This window comes from Cyclopterus lumpus, chromosome 11 (genome assembly GCF_009769545.1).
Source record: "Cyclopterus lumpus isolate fCycLum1 chromosome 11, fCycLum1.pri, whole genome shotgun sequence".
NCBI lineage: Eukaryota > Metazoa > Chordata > Actinopteri > Perciformes > Cyclopteridae > Cyclopterus > Cyclopterus lumpus.
This window is the reverse complement of record NC_046976.1, coordinates 10,077,533-10,092,174: the sequence shown is the minus strand read 5'-3', so window position 1 is coordinate 10,092,174 and position 14,642 is coordinate 10,077,533. Positions and strand designations below refer to the sequence as shown.

The 14,642-nt window shown below is 42.4% G+C and overlaps 2 protein-coding genes across 4 annotated transcripts; one reads left to right on the top strand and one right to left on the bottom strand.

The window, feature by feature from the left end:
- Window positions 1-1,746: 1,746 nt before the first annotated feature.
- On the bottom strand, window positions 1,747-11,033 carry mapk15 (mitogen-activated protein kinase 15). 3 transcript variants are annotated; one of them, XM_034545957.1, is made up of 15 exons: window positions 10,361-11,033; window positions 10,040-10,225; window positions 8,562-8,660; window positions 8,254-8,283; window positions 7,293-7,383; window positions 6,770-6,900; window positions 6,017-6,180; window positions 5,686-5,825; window positions 5,520-5,577; window positions 4,541-4,678; window positions 4,203-4,308; window positions 3,770-4,073; window positions 3,101-3,231; window positions 2,815-2,967; window positions 1,747-2,644 (listed from the first exon to the last, which is right to left on the bottom strand). In XM_034545957.1, the coding sequence occupies exons 2-15, from the start codon at window positions 10,121-10,123 to the stop codon at window positions 2,459-2,461; spliced, it is 1,815 nt and encodes a 604-aa protein (XP_034401848.1). In that variant the 5' UTR covers window positions 10,124-10,225; window positions 10,361-11,033; the 3' UTR covers window positions 1,747-2,458. The 3 variants fall into 3 exon arrangements, with proteins under 3 accessions (XP_034401848.1, XP_034401847.1, XP_034401849.1); XM_034545956.1 differs by having other exon boundaries at window positions 10,040-10,182; XM_034545958.1 differs by having other exon boundaries at window positions 10,040-11,033.
- A 1,411-nt stretch (window positions 11,034-12,444) lies between these two features.
- On the top strand, window positions 12,445-14,476 carry LOC117739162 (proline-rich protein 2-like). Its single transcript, XM_034545460.1, has 4 exons — window positions 12,445-12,546; window positions 12,663-12,715; window positions 12,853-14,385; window positions 14,472-14,476. Exons 1-4 carry the CDS (start codon window positions 12,530-12,532, stop codon window positions 14,474-14,476), a joined length of 1,608 nt encoding a protein of 535 aa, XP_034401351.1. The 5' UTR covers window positions 12,445-12,529.
- The last annotated feature ends 166 nt before the right edge of the window (window positions 14,477-14,642 follow it).

Genomic DNA, 14,642 nt, shown 5'->3' with positions numbered 1-14,642 from the left:
CTGAGATATGTTTCGATCAGTTTTAGCTTGGAAAATGACCTTTCTTACTTAACGGTTACTTTAATTATTTTGTACAGAGCCGTTGTCTTCTCAAAAGGGTTGCAGTGTTGTACAACGTGAAATGAAGTTAAACAACGATGTGGTTGTGGAGATAATTAAGGAGGGGGTCCGATAATGGGCGCAGGGGGTATAGTGAGAGCATAGGTTTAATAAGGTTAATGTATTTTCAAGCACAACACATAGACAGAGCAGTACAGCTGTCAAAGTATAACGTTAGCTACGTGGTAATGTTAGCTAACTATAGCAAACAGTACAATACCTGTCTCTTCTGGCAGATGAGTGCATCCTTCACCAGCTGGTCGAAAAAGACTTTTTTTGGGAAGTTTGGCATTTAATTCAGAAATGTTCTGTTTTGAATGCCGCTTTTGGGCACCACTTTTAAATGTGCGTTTCATTTTTCCTCAAGAGAAATTTCCTAGTAGTTCTCCCAGAATACACCGCGGCCCAACAATAACACCAGTCCGTGTAGCAGGAGGCCCTAGTGGTTGCCTTTACAACTATTATTTAAAACTTATAAAGCCAGTTTAAAATACTTTTTTTATTGTATAGCTTTATATGAGAGAGTAATGTAATGTAATATTATTTATTTATTACATTATTCGGCCCAGATTCGTTAGCCATCATCGGCCAGAGTCGATAAACCGGTTGCCATGTCTCAGACAGAATCTGCCCATGTCCGTAACAGCTACACCTGGGCCAGACATGGCAACAGTGAAATGTGCCAAAGGTGGCTCACATTTGGCCGCATCGAGCCGGAACACAGACGAGTCAGCCGACACTTAGCCGCAATACAGCCGAGTCCGCTGGCTAGTGTTGGATTAAAAAAAAATAATAATAATTGCCACGCGAGGCCCCCTGTCCCTGCGAGGCCCCCCCGCGGTGCGGGGGCTGCGGGGGCTGCGGGGGTGATCTCTACGGGCCTGTATTTATGTCAAATTGAAGGTACTTGTACTTAACGTAAAGTATACTAATTTAAAGTTACTTTATTCAACGGAACTACATCTATCCAACAGCTATAGTTACTGAATACTTTGCAGAGTACAATTAATACATTTGATATTATTATAGATGAAGCAAGTTTAAAAAAAGAAAAACGTTACCATGATATTGATGCTTACACACAAATGCATCAATACGTATAACCCAATTTTATTTTATTTTATGAAATGGGCCATTCTGCATAATGAGCACTTTTATTTTTATATATATATATATATATATATATATATATATATATATATATATATATAATATAATATTATTTTGACTAATCCATTGAATGCAGGACTTGATAAAAGAGTTCTTTTTCCACCCATCACTGATTACTTTACACTTCTACTCCACATTTCAGTTTCCTGGGTACAGACCTTTGAATCCGCCCACGTCAAGAAAATTCGGTCTGATATCAAGCAAGTACTTTGCAAATTTTAGATGTAAAAAAACACATACACTTATAAATACAATAATTGTTTAAGACTAAACCAGTGATTTCCAGGCTTTTTGGCTTGTGACCTCTTATAAAAAGCAGTGTACTTGAGGCCCTTTGACATTTTCTAAGATGTGCTTTGTTAGCAGTTCCACCAAAGAGAGATTTTCCTCTAGACTTCTAATTACCATCAATTCTGAGGTAAGTTTGAGACCCATAAAGATCAAAGTATACAAGATTTCAAGTAAAAAGCAAGGATCTGAGAACTTCCACCTCAGTTTATTCTTAAACTGTATTGCCACACTCATCCATGTTGGTTAAACATTTTAAACTTGGTTTGTGAAACATTCATGTTTTTCTTTCTGTACACATTAGGAACAAGTAGGCTTATTGCTGCATTCACATGAAAAACAATTCATTGTTGCATCATCAATTCAAACAGCTATTGCATATTTTACAATTATCATATGTCCATCAAAAACCCACTGGCTTGATGTGCATAAAATATATACCCTATAGCTCATAGCTACATAACATGAAAACGCACGTCTGGTTTGACCCTGCAGTGGACCCCGAGGCAAAAAGTATTTTGTGAGCCTCTATTGACGCCCTGTCTGATAATTAGTTAAAACAAACATATTTAAGAATATTCAGCATGTGAATGTTTCATTTCAGCTGATAATGTGCTCAAAGTTATTTGTGAATTACCACAAACTGACATACCTCAAACGAACCATCAGGGTCACTGAAGGTCTGGGGTTTCGGTCTGGTTGGTAATCAAGCCTTGTGAGAATCTACAGCAACAGGTATGGCTCCATAATTACAATCTACAAGAGGTGTAACAGTCTTCACGGTTTAATTTGACATGTTATTTTTCAGCTTGCTTTGTGTCTAACATCCTTGTGGAAGCCTCATCTTGTGTGTGTTCGTTCGGCCCCTTTGGTATTGTTGACATGACAGTCATTACTGATTCTAAGGACGGCTTCGAAGCAGATTGTCTAGGTCAGTCTTGTTGATGGTACCATAGGCCTGGGAATAGCTGCCAAGTTTGGCTCGGGGGTCACCTGCAGCTGCCACATTACAGTTGCTCTGATATACTTTCTTGCTGAACCGTGTTGGTGACCGAGCCTCTCGAACCTGAGAGTTGGAGCGCTGGTTCTGCATGGGAAGAAAACCAAGGTGACGAGAGCCAATCCATCTGAGCAAAGCCACACCGCTTTAAAATGTCCATATATCTTTAATCTAAACTGTCGCAAGCGTGTTAATAGCCGGAAATTGCATCCTTCATTAACTTATATTCTATGTGTCCTGAGATGTTGCATACTAACCAGGCGTGCAGACGTGACGCATAGACCAGAGGACAGGGATGGCTCATCCTTGCGTACCAGCAGGTTGTTCTGGGTTTGGTTCAGGGTCAAGGAGAAGGAGCGGCTATGGGCCACAGGGGCTGAGCGTCCACGCTGGAGAATCTGGTCCATGGACTTGTGAGGGTAGGGACAAGAGACAGAGCGAGTAAGAGATTGCAAGAAAAAAGGATGTAAAAACGAAACAAGATTACATCACAGCTAGAGAAAACGAAACTGAACAGGAATTGGACTGAAGTCTGTTGCTTACTACATTAGCGTTGGCGCCCTCTGTTGGTGATGTTGTTGCATCTCCATTACTCATCTGTGCCATTAGTTTCCTGCTGGCTGCAGCAGAGGGGTAGTTATGAGGAGGACCAGCTGGACTCCGAACAAAACCATCTGAGTGGAGATAAGAGTTTTTGTTTTCTACCTGAGAGTGTGGGGTATATACGTTTGAGAGATGCATGTAAAATACATGTTGCTGTTGAGATTTGTAACGGCATGAACATCAGGGCTTAGACAATATCTGAGTTTCTATACTGATATCAAGGGGTATAACAATATACTGGTATTGAAAATAAACACAATATTGAAAAATTAAATATTGATACCATGTTGATAGTACACATATGACGATGTTGCGTAAATAATCCAGCGCCTCTCAAATAATTATATACAGGCTCTCTTTCTACCTCCCTACAAACCTATTTTGAATGAATCATAAACCAAATAAAAAGATACAAAACACACAATAAACAAAGCTAACTTTGATCGCATTATTTTCTTTCTCTTCAAATGTTCTATAGGCTATTGTGATAATATACAGAACATTCAGGCCTCTTTTTATTCTCAGTGTTACAAACATATTTTGTATTTCAGTACCAACAAGTATTGAATTTTGATACCCAGCCCAGGAAAACATTAAATTCAGACATACTTGGGGCATGTGTGATGGGGTTATATGTGAGTTTTCCCAAGCAAGGGCTTGATAATGGACTTGTCTTCTCTACAGCAAGAGGAGTTGAGACGTTCACAGGCCCAGGTTTAGTGACCCCTGTATATGAAGGCTCGTGGTTTGTTTCTTCATGTTGTGTTTTCCCCTCGCGGTCTTCGTCCTCATCTGCTGCCGCTGCGCCCTTCTCTACTTTATCCTTCACTTTGGGCTTCACCGTGCGACTGACACAGCCTCCATCTTTTGGCAGCCTTAGCACCCCCTGATTAGTTCTCCTCTCCAGTATCATCTGAGGTAAAGAGGACAATTAGGTTTAACCTGTGTAATCAGGTCAAAAACTATTATTTCTGCAATACACTGCTCAGTAATATGGTAAAGATTAAATTAAATGTTGCCGACATTCATGACTCATTTTTACCTCATAAAGTTGGTTGCGGTACTGAACAACAGATAATTGCACATCATCATCCACTGTTAGCACGACATCATAGTTAAGAGCTGGTTCCTTGGCTGTATTATGAAACCTCCAGAGTCAGAAAACACAATTATGAATAAATCATAGTCTATAATTTATCAAATATTGATGACTTTAGACTTAATCGATGCAGCAAAACACACAGAGGACTTTTTTTTTACTGTTCACCTGAGCACACTAAAGAGAACAGAATAAAAATACATCACTACAATGATGTTGCTGTTAGGGAAACCACAGTTATTAATCAATTAATTCATTGTAATTCTTGATAAAGAAAATACCTGGCTACATATGGGTGTTGGAGGGCTTGCTCAGCAGTCAGTCGCTTGTCTGGGTTGAAAACTAGCAAAGTTCTCAACAGGTCCAGAGCATCAGGAGGCGCAGAAGGCTGGAGAAGATCCTCCAAAGGCACCTGTGGTCTGGTGAAGGAAGGAAGGGAAGTGTTTAAAAGGGGGCTTCCGAAATTTAGCATTACTCTGGTATAACAGAATTATATTGTACAGTTTTTCAAAAGAATAAAAATCGATGCAGTGGAACAAGAGAAAAAGTCTTTTTTCACAACCTGACGCCTACATTGCCCACAATGCAACTATATCTCCATCCACCAACAGTTTTTGGTTGGATAACTTCTTTCACATATGCAGACAAGAGATTTGATTGAAAGTATCAAACCAAATTTAAGTTTAGAGTTAAAGATACATAAATACCAATACTTTTCCTTTTAAAGTACAGACAGATATTTGCAAAATATCCGATCCTGTTCAAAGATCAGAAATATAGCAAGCAGAATTTTCTGCACTGCTCATATCCAACACTCCCTTTTCAACAAGGTGGTCTTTTAAAGCTGTCATTACAGTTCATGGTTTTCCTTTGTCACTACATCTCCACAATAATTACTGCTCCTGCTCTCTGAGCATGTACTGTAATCAGGCCCACCTCCACTTGCAGGCTCTGATAACAGTCTTCCCAGTGGAGGACGTTTGTTATTATCACTCACAAAACTAGCTCTAGCCCAGGAGTGACAAGGTGAGAAAGTAAGCATCACCAGCAACTGTGTACACTCTGTATTTACACATTAACAAACTGTGTACACTCTGTATTTGCACATTAACAAAGCAATCCATGTGAGCTGACCGCGTGAAATTGAACAGATGAATGGTTGGTTATTTATATTTAAGTAGGCTACACATACAAAACTAACGTCTTTCATCGTTAACATGTGCTGTAGGAGTTTCACAACATAAAACAAAATGTTCTTACTTCAGTAACATTCTCTGAATGATAGAGGATCCATATTCAGACTTGATTGCAAGAATATCTGAAAGTTAAATCACATTTAATTTATTAAAAGCGATTAATGCAGGCCATTAACACAAGTAAAGTGTAAGGGGTTTAAATTAATCTCTTTAATCTTTAATTTGATTACCTTCTGGGCTAGGGTGTGGTATGGCAATCATGATCTTCTCTATTTGATTAATAGTGGATGTACCGGGGAACAGGGCTTTTCCCAGCAGCATCTCTCCCAGGATACAGCCGAGGCTCCACATGTCCACACCTTTAGTGTACCTTTGGACAAGATGCACTCCTCTTATGGTTTGGAACACTCACAACTTACTTTCTACAGTATTCTGTCCCTTGAATTAAAATGTTTTAATGTCACCTTCTTCATCATTGTTAAATCAACTGCTGTGAAGAAAAAGCACCATGACAAGATGTGGTACAGATACTGACTAACAGATGCACATCCCAGGTGATACCTCGTGGATCCCAGCAGGATCTCAGGAGCTCGGTACCACCGCGTGGCCACGTACTCCGTCAGTGCCGGATTCCCACTGTCCTCTTGGATATGATTGAGGGATCTGGCCAAGCCAAAATCACACAGCTTGACTACACAGTCAGTGTCCAGCAGTACATTAGATGGCTGTGGGAAACAGACAAGAGAAACACTCTTCACAGGAAAAAATAATAGTTTGAAACCGAGCACCAAGGTATGAAAACAGAAATCTCACAAACAGTGAAAAGAGGTGGAATAGGAGTGGAGGAGGGAAGGAATTCTAGTCTCTAGGATCATAGGCCGTTTTGTGTAGCCATGTCAGGAGTTAGTGAATGCAATTGCATGAAACAGTATTTTGTACAAAAGTTGCTTAGATTTACATTAGAACTGATACAATTAACATCGGTATGGGTTTTATATCACCATAGACTGAAAAGCTTTAGGTTTTGGACTGTTGGTCAACCAAAGCAAGCAATTTGAAGAGCTCAACTTGAGCTTTAGAAAGTACTTTTCAGTATTTTCTAAAACCAAACAATGACTTAATTAATTGAGAAAGTAAGGAGCAACCACAAACAAATTAAAGGACGTCATTAACATGTCATACTGTGAAGGTACAAGTACAATGCCAGTATTTAAGTTGGATTTCTTTAAATCAAAATAAATACCTTTTTTTTTAGGTTTCCAAAACATATACTGTATTAATGGACTAATGCCTAGTACTGTCCACCTGGCTTACCTTTTGGTCCCTGTGGATAACATTTCCTGAATGCAGGTATTTGATGGCTTTGAGGAGCTGGTACATCACATAACGTTTGTGGATGTCCTTCAGCAGGGAGCCTTTCTTTATCACTGCATGCAGGTCGGTATCTGGTACAAGGTAGAACATTTTTATTATGATAACATGACCGTTGCAGTAACATCTACCAATGATTCAATCGTCATCAGTTATTTGAGATTTTTGGCATAGATCTGCTGAACACATGATCCTCCATAAATTTACAATGATTTTAAACAAGTTCCGAAAATAAAAATGCCAGAGAGAAACTGTGGAGGTCTGCAATGGATGCTGGTGTACAGTCATGGATTAGACTGCAGGGAGGGGGAGGCCAATCTGTGGACTCAGCAGTAAAGACAGTGCAGCCAGCCAAGTGAAGCAGAAACCCTCACACACACACACACACACACGCGATGTGTCATAGCTGATTAACGATTATTTTTTGAAGCTATGTTTGTGTGCAAAAAAACCTCCAAACACTCACCCATATATTCAAATATGAGGTATATGTCTTTATCATTTTGAGCTCTGATGACATTTAGAAGTTGGATGATGTTGGGATGATCTCCAAACTCCTGAAAACAGAATTTAGATTTTTAGTGACAGAAACTATACACATAGAAAGCCAGGGCTCTGGGTACTGTTGTTTGACCCATAATAACTGGCAGGTATTGTGTAAAGGTTGTATAAAGAGTAGGGAACGTTTTAACAGAGGTTACATAATGGTCACTATAAACCCCATTACTAGAACACTGGAATTTCCCTGTAAGAGGCACAGTTTAAGGTCACATAAATGTAGGTCAACAGATTAAGAATTAAACAGGAATATGTTGATAACAAGCCACGTTAGACGGGCACATTGTTGCATTGTCAATCGCTTTCAAGATAATAATAATGCTGGAGTTTGTTACTGTCCATTTTTCAACAGACTGTACGAGTAGTGTCGTAGCTCAATGGTTTTCACACAGTTAACTGAACAGTTGCACAATTGGTGGAGAAACATTTCCAGCATGTGAATAAAGCAATGAACTGTGAAGAAAAAGTCACAGAAAAATACAGTGTGTGCCAGAGTAGGAAGGGCATGATACAACTACTGTATCAGTGGAGCAGACTTTTAGTTAATGCAAAAGTGTTTATAAAAATGAGTATAAAAGGAATTTCCATTTTGTTGTTGTGGCATGTTTTTTCAGAATTGGCGATGGTGCTCATTAACTGACGAAGGAGTAAGGATCATAAATATCAGACACAACAATCACTGTTTATCATGAAGTGTCCCCAATATTGTGTACATTATGAAAGACTAGACAAAGACAGATATTATGGAAACACAATGTAGAGAAGTGGGGCTGAGATTATTAACATTACAGTCTTTGGGATTTACATTTAAGAGAGTGATAGTATGACAGTCAGTTGATATTTGCTTCAAACACAACTATTATTGTTACCTGGAGGAACATGATTTCCCTGAATGTCCGCTGAAAAAGGAACAAAACAAATTACAATTTAGATATGACATCTGCAACCGACACACAGCCATAGGGACAAACACAAGCCTCTAGTTCTGTTTAATCATTAGCCAAACTCGTCTTTCTATTGAAACAGGCAAGGGAGCCAAATTGGGAAACACTTCTAAGAAAATTATCAGAAAAAGGAAAAAAAACTAATTTGCAAAACAAGACTATTTGAATAAAGTTAACAGGATACAATAATGGCGTTACTACATTGTCACTTAGCAGAAACATCAAGCACTCACCTGGGCATCTGTCCTGTTCCTGAAGGCATCAAAGATCTTCTTCACAGCCACAATCTCGCCTGTCTGTCTGTCAACTGCTTTCCATACGATGCCATAAGCCTGAGAGAGATACAGCATACTGGTAACACATCAGGTCACCCTTTCTCCATGCAATAGGTGGCTTATATTCTGTGACGCATCTATAGAATTTTTACTGCAGGATGTCAAACAGGCACAAAAATATTGAAAACTAAATTAGGAAATCACCGGTGTCAGGGCTGTAGCAGGAATTTAGAAATACTAAGCTAACAAATCAATGCAGCTCCAGCTCCATGTCCAGATAAAGATCAGCAATTTAGCAACAATTTCAATAATTTTGAGTATTCTTTTTGTTTAACTCATTCAGCTGTCTTTTTTTCTGATTAATTTAAAATAGTTGTATGCCCAAGAGGTTGTCAAAACGGTCCTTTGCATAAGAAATGTTAGATCTAAGGATCAAGATATTATGTGCCTTTTATGTGTGCGGTATGTGTAACATTTAATCCCAAATAAAACAAACTGCTCTTCTGAGCACCATATTCCTATTGGAAAAGGTGAAGACATAACCTCCGCGTCCTCAATGGTAGCTAGCCCCAATGGGGAAGGGAGGGTCAGGGTGCTGATGAAGGCAGTGAAGTCAAGCATAACATAGGCAGCAGTGAGGCAGGTCATCAGAGCACACCGTCACTGGAGGCAGTGGATCAGATTCACACAGCCCTGCTGTGCATCAGGTGGCTTTTGTATCCGTCAATTAAACCCCAGGTCCAAAAGAAGAGATAACGATTTATTCAGAATAATTTAGCTTTCTTTTCTGCCGTAAAAACACTTTATGACCCTTTAAAGTCAATTAGCACAGTGCTGCTCATTATGCATTGGCTCCATAAAGCAACACTGCATAGGATGCCTTTAGCACATCTGTCAACTGTAAACAGTTTAAACGAATGTATAACATGAGTCACAGGGCGTCAGGTATGTCTAGTTAGCTAATACGCAAACAGAGCAGCAATTTGTGAGTCTCTGTGGACAGTCCATGGAAAGAAACCATGCTGTGTTTAGTCATGTGGCAACCATACAGTGGAGAGACAAACCAAGGGGTTTAGACTCTAAGGAACAAGTGTCCTCACACATCAGCTGAGTTTGTCCTGCCAAAGTAAATAAAGCCTTGCTTACAACCCTGGTATTTAGGACCTTAAGTCTGGATAATTTCAGGAATTTCTCTTAAGGCTAAAGTACATGGGGGGCTTAAAGATGTGGCCAACATTAATGTACAAGTTTTGCCAAAGATTTGCCAAAACAGCTTAGAAACTGTTTAGTAACTCACAAAACGTGTGCAAATGGGGATTCATGCTAAAGGGCCAGTAAGGAGCTGTGTTATGATTATGATTATATTGTATATCCTGGGATAAATTAGCTTCCATTTCCATGAAATCCAGAAAATGAAGAGACAAAAGGTCACTCACCCCTTTTCCGAGTCTCTTCTTGATTTCATACTTCAGAGAAATGTGGTCCTCCACCTCAGACAGGTTCGTTGATTTTTTGCTCATGTTTTTAAAAATAGTACGCTCCTCTGCTCAGAAATCATCAACATATCCTTTGAATATTTCTGAAAGAGATCAGTGGTCTTAAGTTTCTGGAAAACATGAAAACTGTTGGTAGAAATTACTGAATTGTTGAGCCACATCCGTCAGAAATGTAGCTTCAAATTGGAAGATCATTTCCACAACACATAGTACAAATGCATGGAAGCAAAAGACGAGTCTTTCTGTAGTTTTGAGTCTTACCTGGCAACACGCACGCCAACTAGTAGACAGCGATAAGTAGCGTCCCGTAAGAGTTAGCCTAATGTTCAATCCATGGCCGCCGAGAAGCCGCTGGTTCGTTTTTAATCAATTTAGTGACTGGAAAAATGCACTCTGTTCACCTGCACTGTACTCAGTGGTTGTTTGTCACGTTGATACTCCCACAGACAGACAGACAGACAGACACACACTTACTCACTCACTCACACGGCCCCTGCAGCAAACAGTCCACCCGGAGTTGTGTCATTACATGTCGTCCTGGTAACAAACAGGCTGCCGCCTGGTCCTTAAAGGAGCCGCAGCACAAACGCTTCCTGCTTCACAAGGATGCAGCAGCGGAATTGAGACACATCTATTGATGGGCATCATGGTGTTGGTCAAGCCCTCCTTTGTAATTGTACACATTATAATTGTTTGGCCTCCTTTAAAATGTTGCAAATTATATGAAGTTCCTCTTTTCTGTTTGATGGATGTTTTAATTTAATTAAAATTTAATGTACACTTTATTGTATTGATCCCAGTGGGGAAATTCTTCTCTGCATTTGATCCATTCTTATTAAGGAGCAATGGGCTTCAGTGAAGCACTCGGGGAGCAACGGAATACGACCTCTTCTCACTCAGAAGGCGGCACAGGTTCTGGTCCAGGCTCTGGTCATCTCACGGCTAGACTACTGTAACTCCCTCCTGGCAGGTCTACCTGCTAATAGCATTCGACCTCTACAGCTCATCCAGAATGCAGCTGCTCGACTGGTCTTCAACCTCCCGAAATTTACCCACACTACTCCGCTCCTCCGCGACCTTCACTGGTTACCGGTGGCCGCCCGCATCCGCTTCAAAACATTGGTACTTGCGTACCGTGCTGCGAACAGATCGGGTCCGGTCTACATCCAGGACATGGTCAAACCGTACACCCCAGCTCGTTCACTTCGCTCGGCTTCTGCCAATCGGCTTGTAGCTCCTTCACTTCGAGCTAAACACTCAACAAAGTCACGACTGTTTGCTGTGCTGGCTCCTCATTGGTGGAACGAGCTCCCCATTGACATCAGGACAGCAGAAAGTCTCTACACCTTCCGTCGCAAACTAAAAACACATCTTTTTCGACTGTACCTTGAATAGGGAAGGTAGAGCCGTAGTAGCACTTTAGTAGCACTTAAATGTCGCTTACTGATAGCACTTTGTAGTTTAACACTTTAGTAGCACTTAAATGTCTCTTAATGATAGCACTTTGTAGTTTAACGTTATTGAAGAAATTGTACTTGCTTGATTCTTGTTGTTCTGAGTTTGGACTCATGGTTTAATGCACTTATTGTAAGTCGCTTTGGATAAAAGCATCAGCTAAATGACATGTAATGTAATGTAGCAATATCTCTGGTGTTACACTGGATTTTCATGACCAAAACACATGAAAAATAGCAAAAACATAAAGCAAACCCACCCAAGAGACGTAGACAAATACAAGAGGGATGAGGCCCTTTTTTACTGACCCAATACAGAGTATGATTGACCAGCAGAATGCAGGCACTCTTCGTTAAACACATAAGGAAACAAAAGAACTCCTAAATATTTGAGCACAGTGTAAGGCCTTTTTAGTCAATTAAACAACTATGAAATGTATTGTTGCAAAGGGAGTTTTCCTTATTTCATCAATCTTTGATTTTGCCAAACATCGATTTGCTTTTGGGCAGCTCTGAAAGATGCATGTTCCTTCAGAATTTGTTAAAAATATATTCAGAGTGACTAATATATATATATATATATATATATATATATATATATATATAATCACTTTTTTACTTGAATGAACAGTCTCAGGCTTGAAAAAGTGGATGATGTATTTGTCGATGGAAACATGGATGATGGATTTTCATGACATTTCAGCAATGCATTGGAGACTGAACAATGGGAACTAATTGACAGTATTATAAAACCTGTGTATCACAATTAACCCAGCCCCATTATCACCACCTGTTTTCAATCAACTCTTTAGGAACAGAGATTGTAATTTGCTGTCCAAACAACTTAAAATAGTCGCTCCAATGGTTTTCTACCACTGCACTACTGTGGAAGGAAGGAAGACAGACAGTTGGGCTTGTTGGGGCAGTGCAAGTCAGATAGAGGAGTTTCAATTTGAACTTATTGCTGACTGAAGCCATGGGACTTCTACTAAGGTAGGACTAACTTTGAAGTGATGCTTTCTATGATCAACATTATACATTTAGAGTTGTTTTTTTTTCTTTTTTAAATGACTGATTGTTTGAAATTGGCTTTTTTTTTTTTTTTTTAGTGTGGTGCTGCTATGGCTGCTTTTTATTGGAGAACTTCAGGCACGCTATAAATGTAAGACTATACAAGCTACAATCGCACTCATGGTTCAAATTGAAAAGCTTGCAATAAGTTGAATTAATGACTTAGTCGTTGTAAAACAGATTCATTTTTTTAAAGATTGATCTTGTTTGGTGGTCCTTTATCAACAGCTTCCGATCCTGGCTTTGAGCCCGACATAAGCTACAAGCCCCAGGGCCTCATCAAACGGCCCACAGCACAGGTCCCCAGCTACCTGTCCAGGCCTCGACCGGAGCCCCAACAACCTCGCCACCAGCCCAAACCTCAGCCCGGTCCCCAGCAGCCTGGCTACCAGGCCCAGCCCAAACCTCAGCCCGGTCCCCAGCAGCCTGGCTACCAGGCCCAGCCCAAACCTCAGCCTGGACCCCAGCAGCCTCACTACCAGGCCCAGCCCAAACCTCAGCCCGGTCCCCAGCAGCCTCACTACCAGGCCCAGCCCAAACCTCAGCCCGGTCCCCAGCAGCCTCACTACCAGGCCCAGCCCAAACCTCAGCCCGGTCCCCAGCAGCCTCACTACCAGGCCCAGCCTAAACCGCAGCCTCGGTACCAGGCCCAGCCCAAATCTCAACCCGGTCCCCAGCAGCCTCGCTACCAGGCCCAGCCCACACCTCAGCCCGGTCCCCAGCAGCCTCGCTACCAGGCCCAGCCCAAACCTCAGCCCGGTCGCCAGCAGCCTGGATACCAGGCCCAGCCTAAACCTCAACCCGGTCCCCAGCAGCCTGGCTACCAGGCACAGCCTAAACCTCAGCCCGGTCCCCAGCAGCCCGGCTACCAGCCTAAACCTCAGCCCGGCTACCAGCCTAAACCTCAGCCCGGTCCCCAGCTGCTTCGCTACCAGCCTAAACCTCAGCCCAGTCCCCAGCTGCCTCGCTACCAGCCTAAACCTCAGCCCGTTCCCCAGCTGCCTCGCTACCAGGCACAGCCTAAACCTCAGCCCGGTCCCCAGCAGCCTGGCTACCAGCCTAAACCTCAGCCCGTTCCCCAGCTGCCTCGCTACCAGGCACAGCCTAAACCTCAGCCCGTTCCCCAGCTGCCTCGCTACCAGGCACAGCCTAAACCTCAGCCCGGTCCCCAGCAGCCCGGCTACCAGCCTAAACCTCAGCCCGGCTACCAGCCTAAACCTCAGCCCGGCTACCAGCCTAAACCTCAGCCCGGCTACCAGCCTAAACCTCAGCCTGGCTACCAGCCTAAACCTCAGCCCGGTCCCCAGCAGCCTGGCTACCAGCCTAAACCTCAGCCCGGTCCCCAGCAGCCTGGCTACCAGCCTCAACCTCAGCCCGGTCCCCAGCAGCCTGGCTACCAGCCTCAACCTCAGCCCGGTCCCCAGCAGCCTGGCTACCAGCCTCAACCTCAGCCCGGTCCCCAGCAGCCTGGCTACCAGCCTCAACCTCAGCCCGGTCCCCAGCAGCCTGGCTACCAGCCTCAACCTCAGCCCGGTCCCCAGCAGCCCGGCTACCAGCCTAAACCTCAGCCCGGCTACCAGCCTAAACCTCAGCCCGGCTACCATCAGCCCCGCCATCAGCCCCGCCATCAGCCCCGCCATCAGCCCCGCCATCAGCCCCGCCATCAGCCCCGCCTTCAGCCCCGCCATCAGCCCCAGGTTCTCAACTACCAGCCAAGTGGCTCCCGTCTTCCTGCCAAGACGTGGGCTAGACCTCGCACAGGTTGGGTTTCCATGTCGGTAAAATGTCCTTGTAGCTAATTTTCTAAATTGCTTCTTAAAACACGGTGTTGTGATTTTCACTTTTAGAATGAGTGGGACCCATTTCAACTGGCAGTAAATGGAGCTCAAGTTACAACGGAAGGGTAAGTCAGTTCCTGCTAATGTAATGGATAACTCAATTTGTTCTGCCCTGATGTCGGCTTACTGCCACTTGATGTATAAAAGCACACTTTTTTTTTTCTCACCTTTTCATTTCAG

Bases quoted from the DNA above. Each gene is read 5' to 3' on its own strand.
- mapk15 (XM_034545958.1), bottom strand. From the start codon at position 10,123: ATGAGCAAAAAATCAACGAACCTGTCTGAGGTGGAGGACCACATTTCT. The intron at 8,284-8,561 runs GTGAGTGCTTGA...TTCCTTTTTCAG, and splicing joins GGAACAGGACAGATGCCCAG to CGGACATTCAGGGAAATCAT. The intron at 6,181-6,769 runs GTAAGCCAGGTG...TGTTTCCCACAG, and splicing joins TTATCCACAGGGACCAAAAG to CCATCTAATGTACTGCTGGA.
- LOC117739162 (XM_034545460.1), top strand. The intron at 12,716-12,852 runs GTAAGACTATAC...CTTTATCAACAG, and splicing joins ACTTCAGGCACGCTATAAAT to CTTCCGATCCTGGCTTTGAG.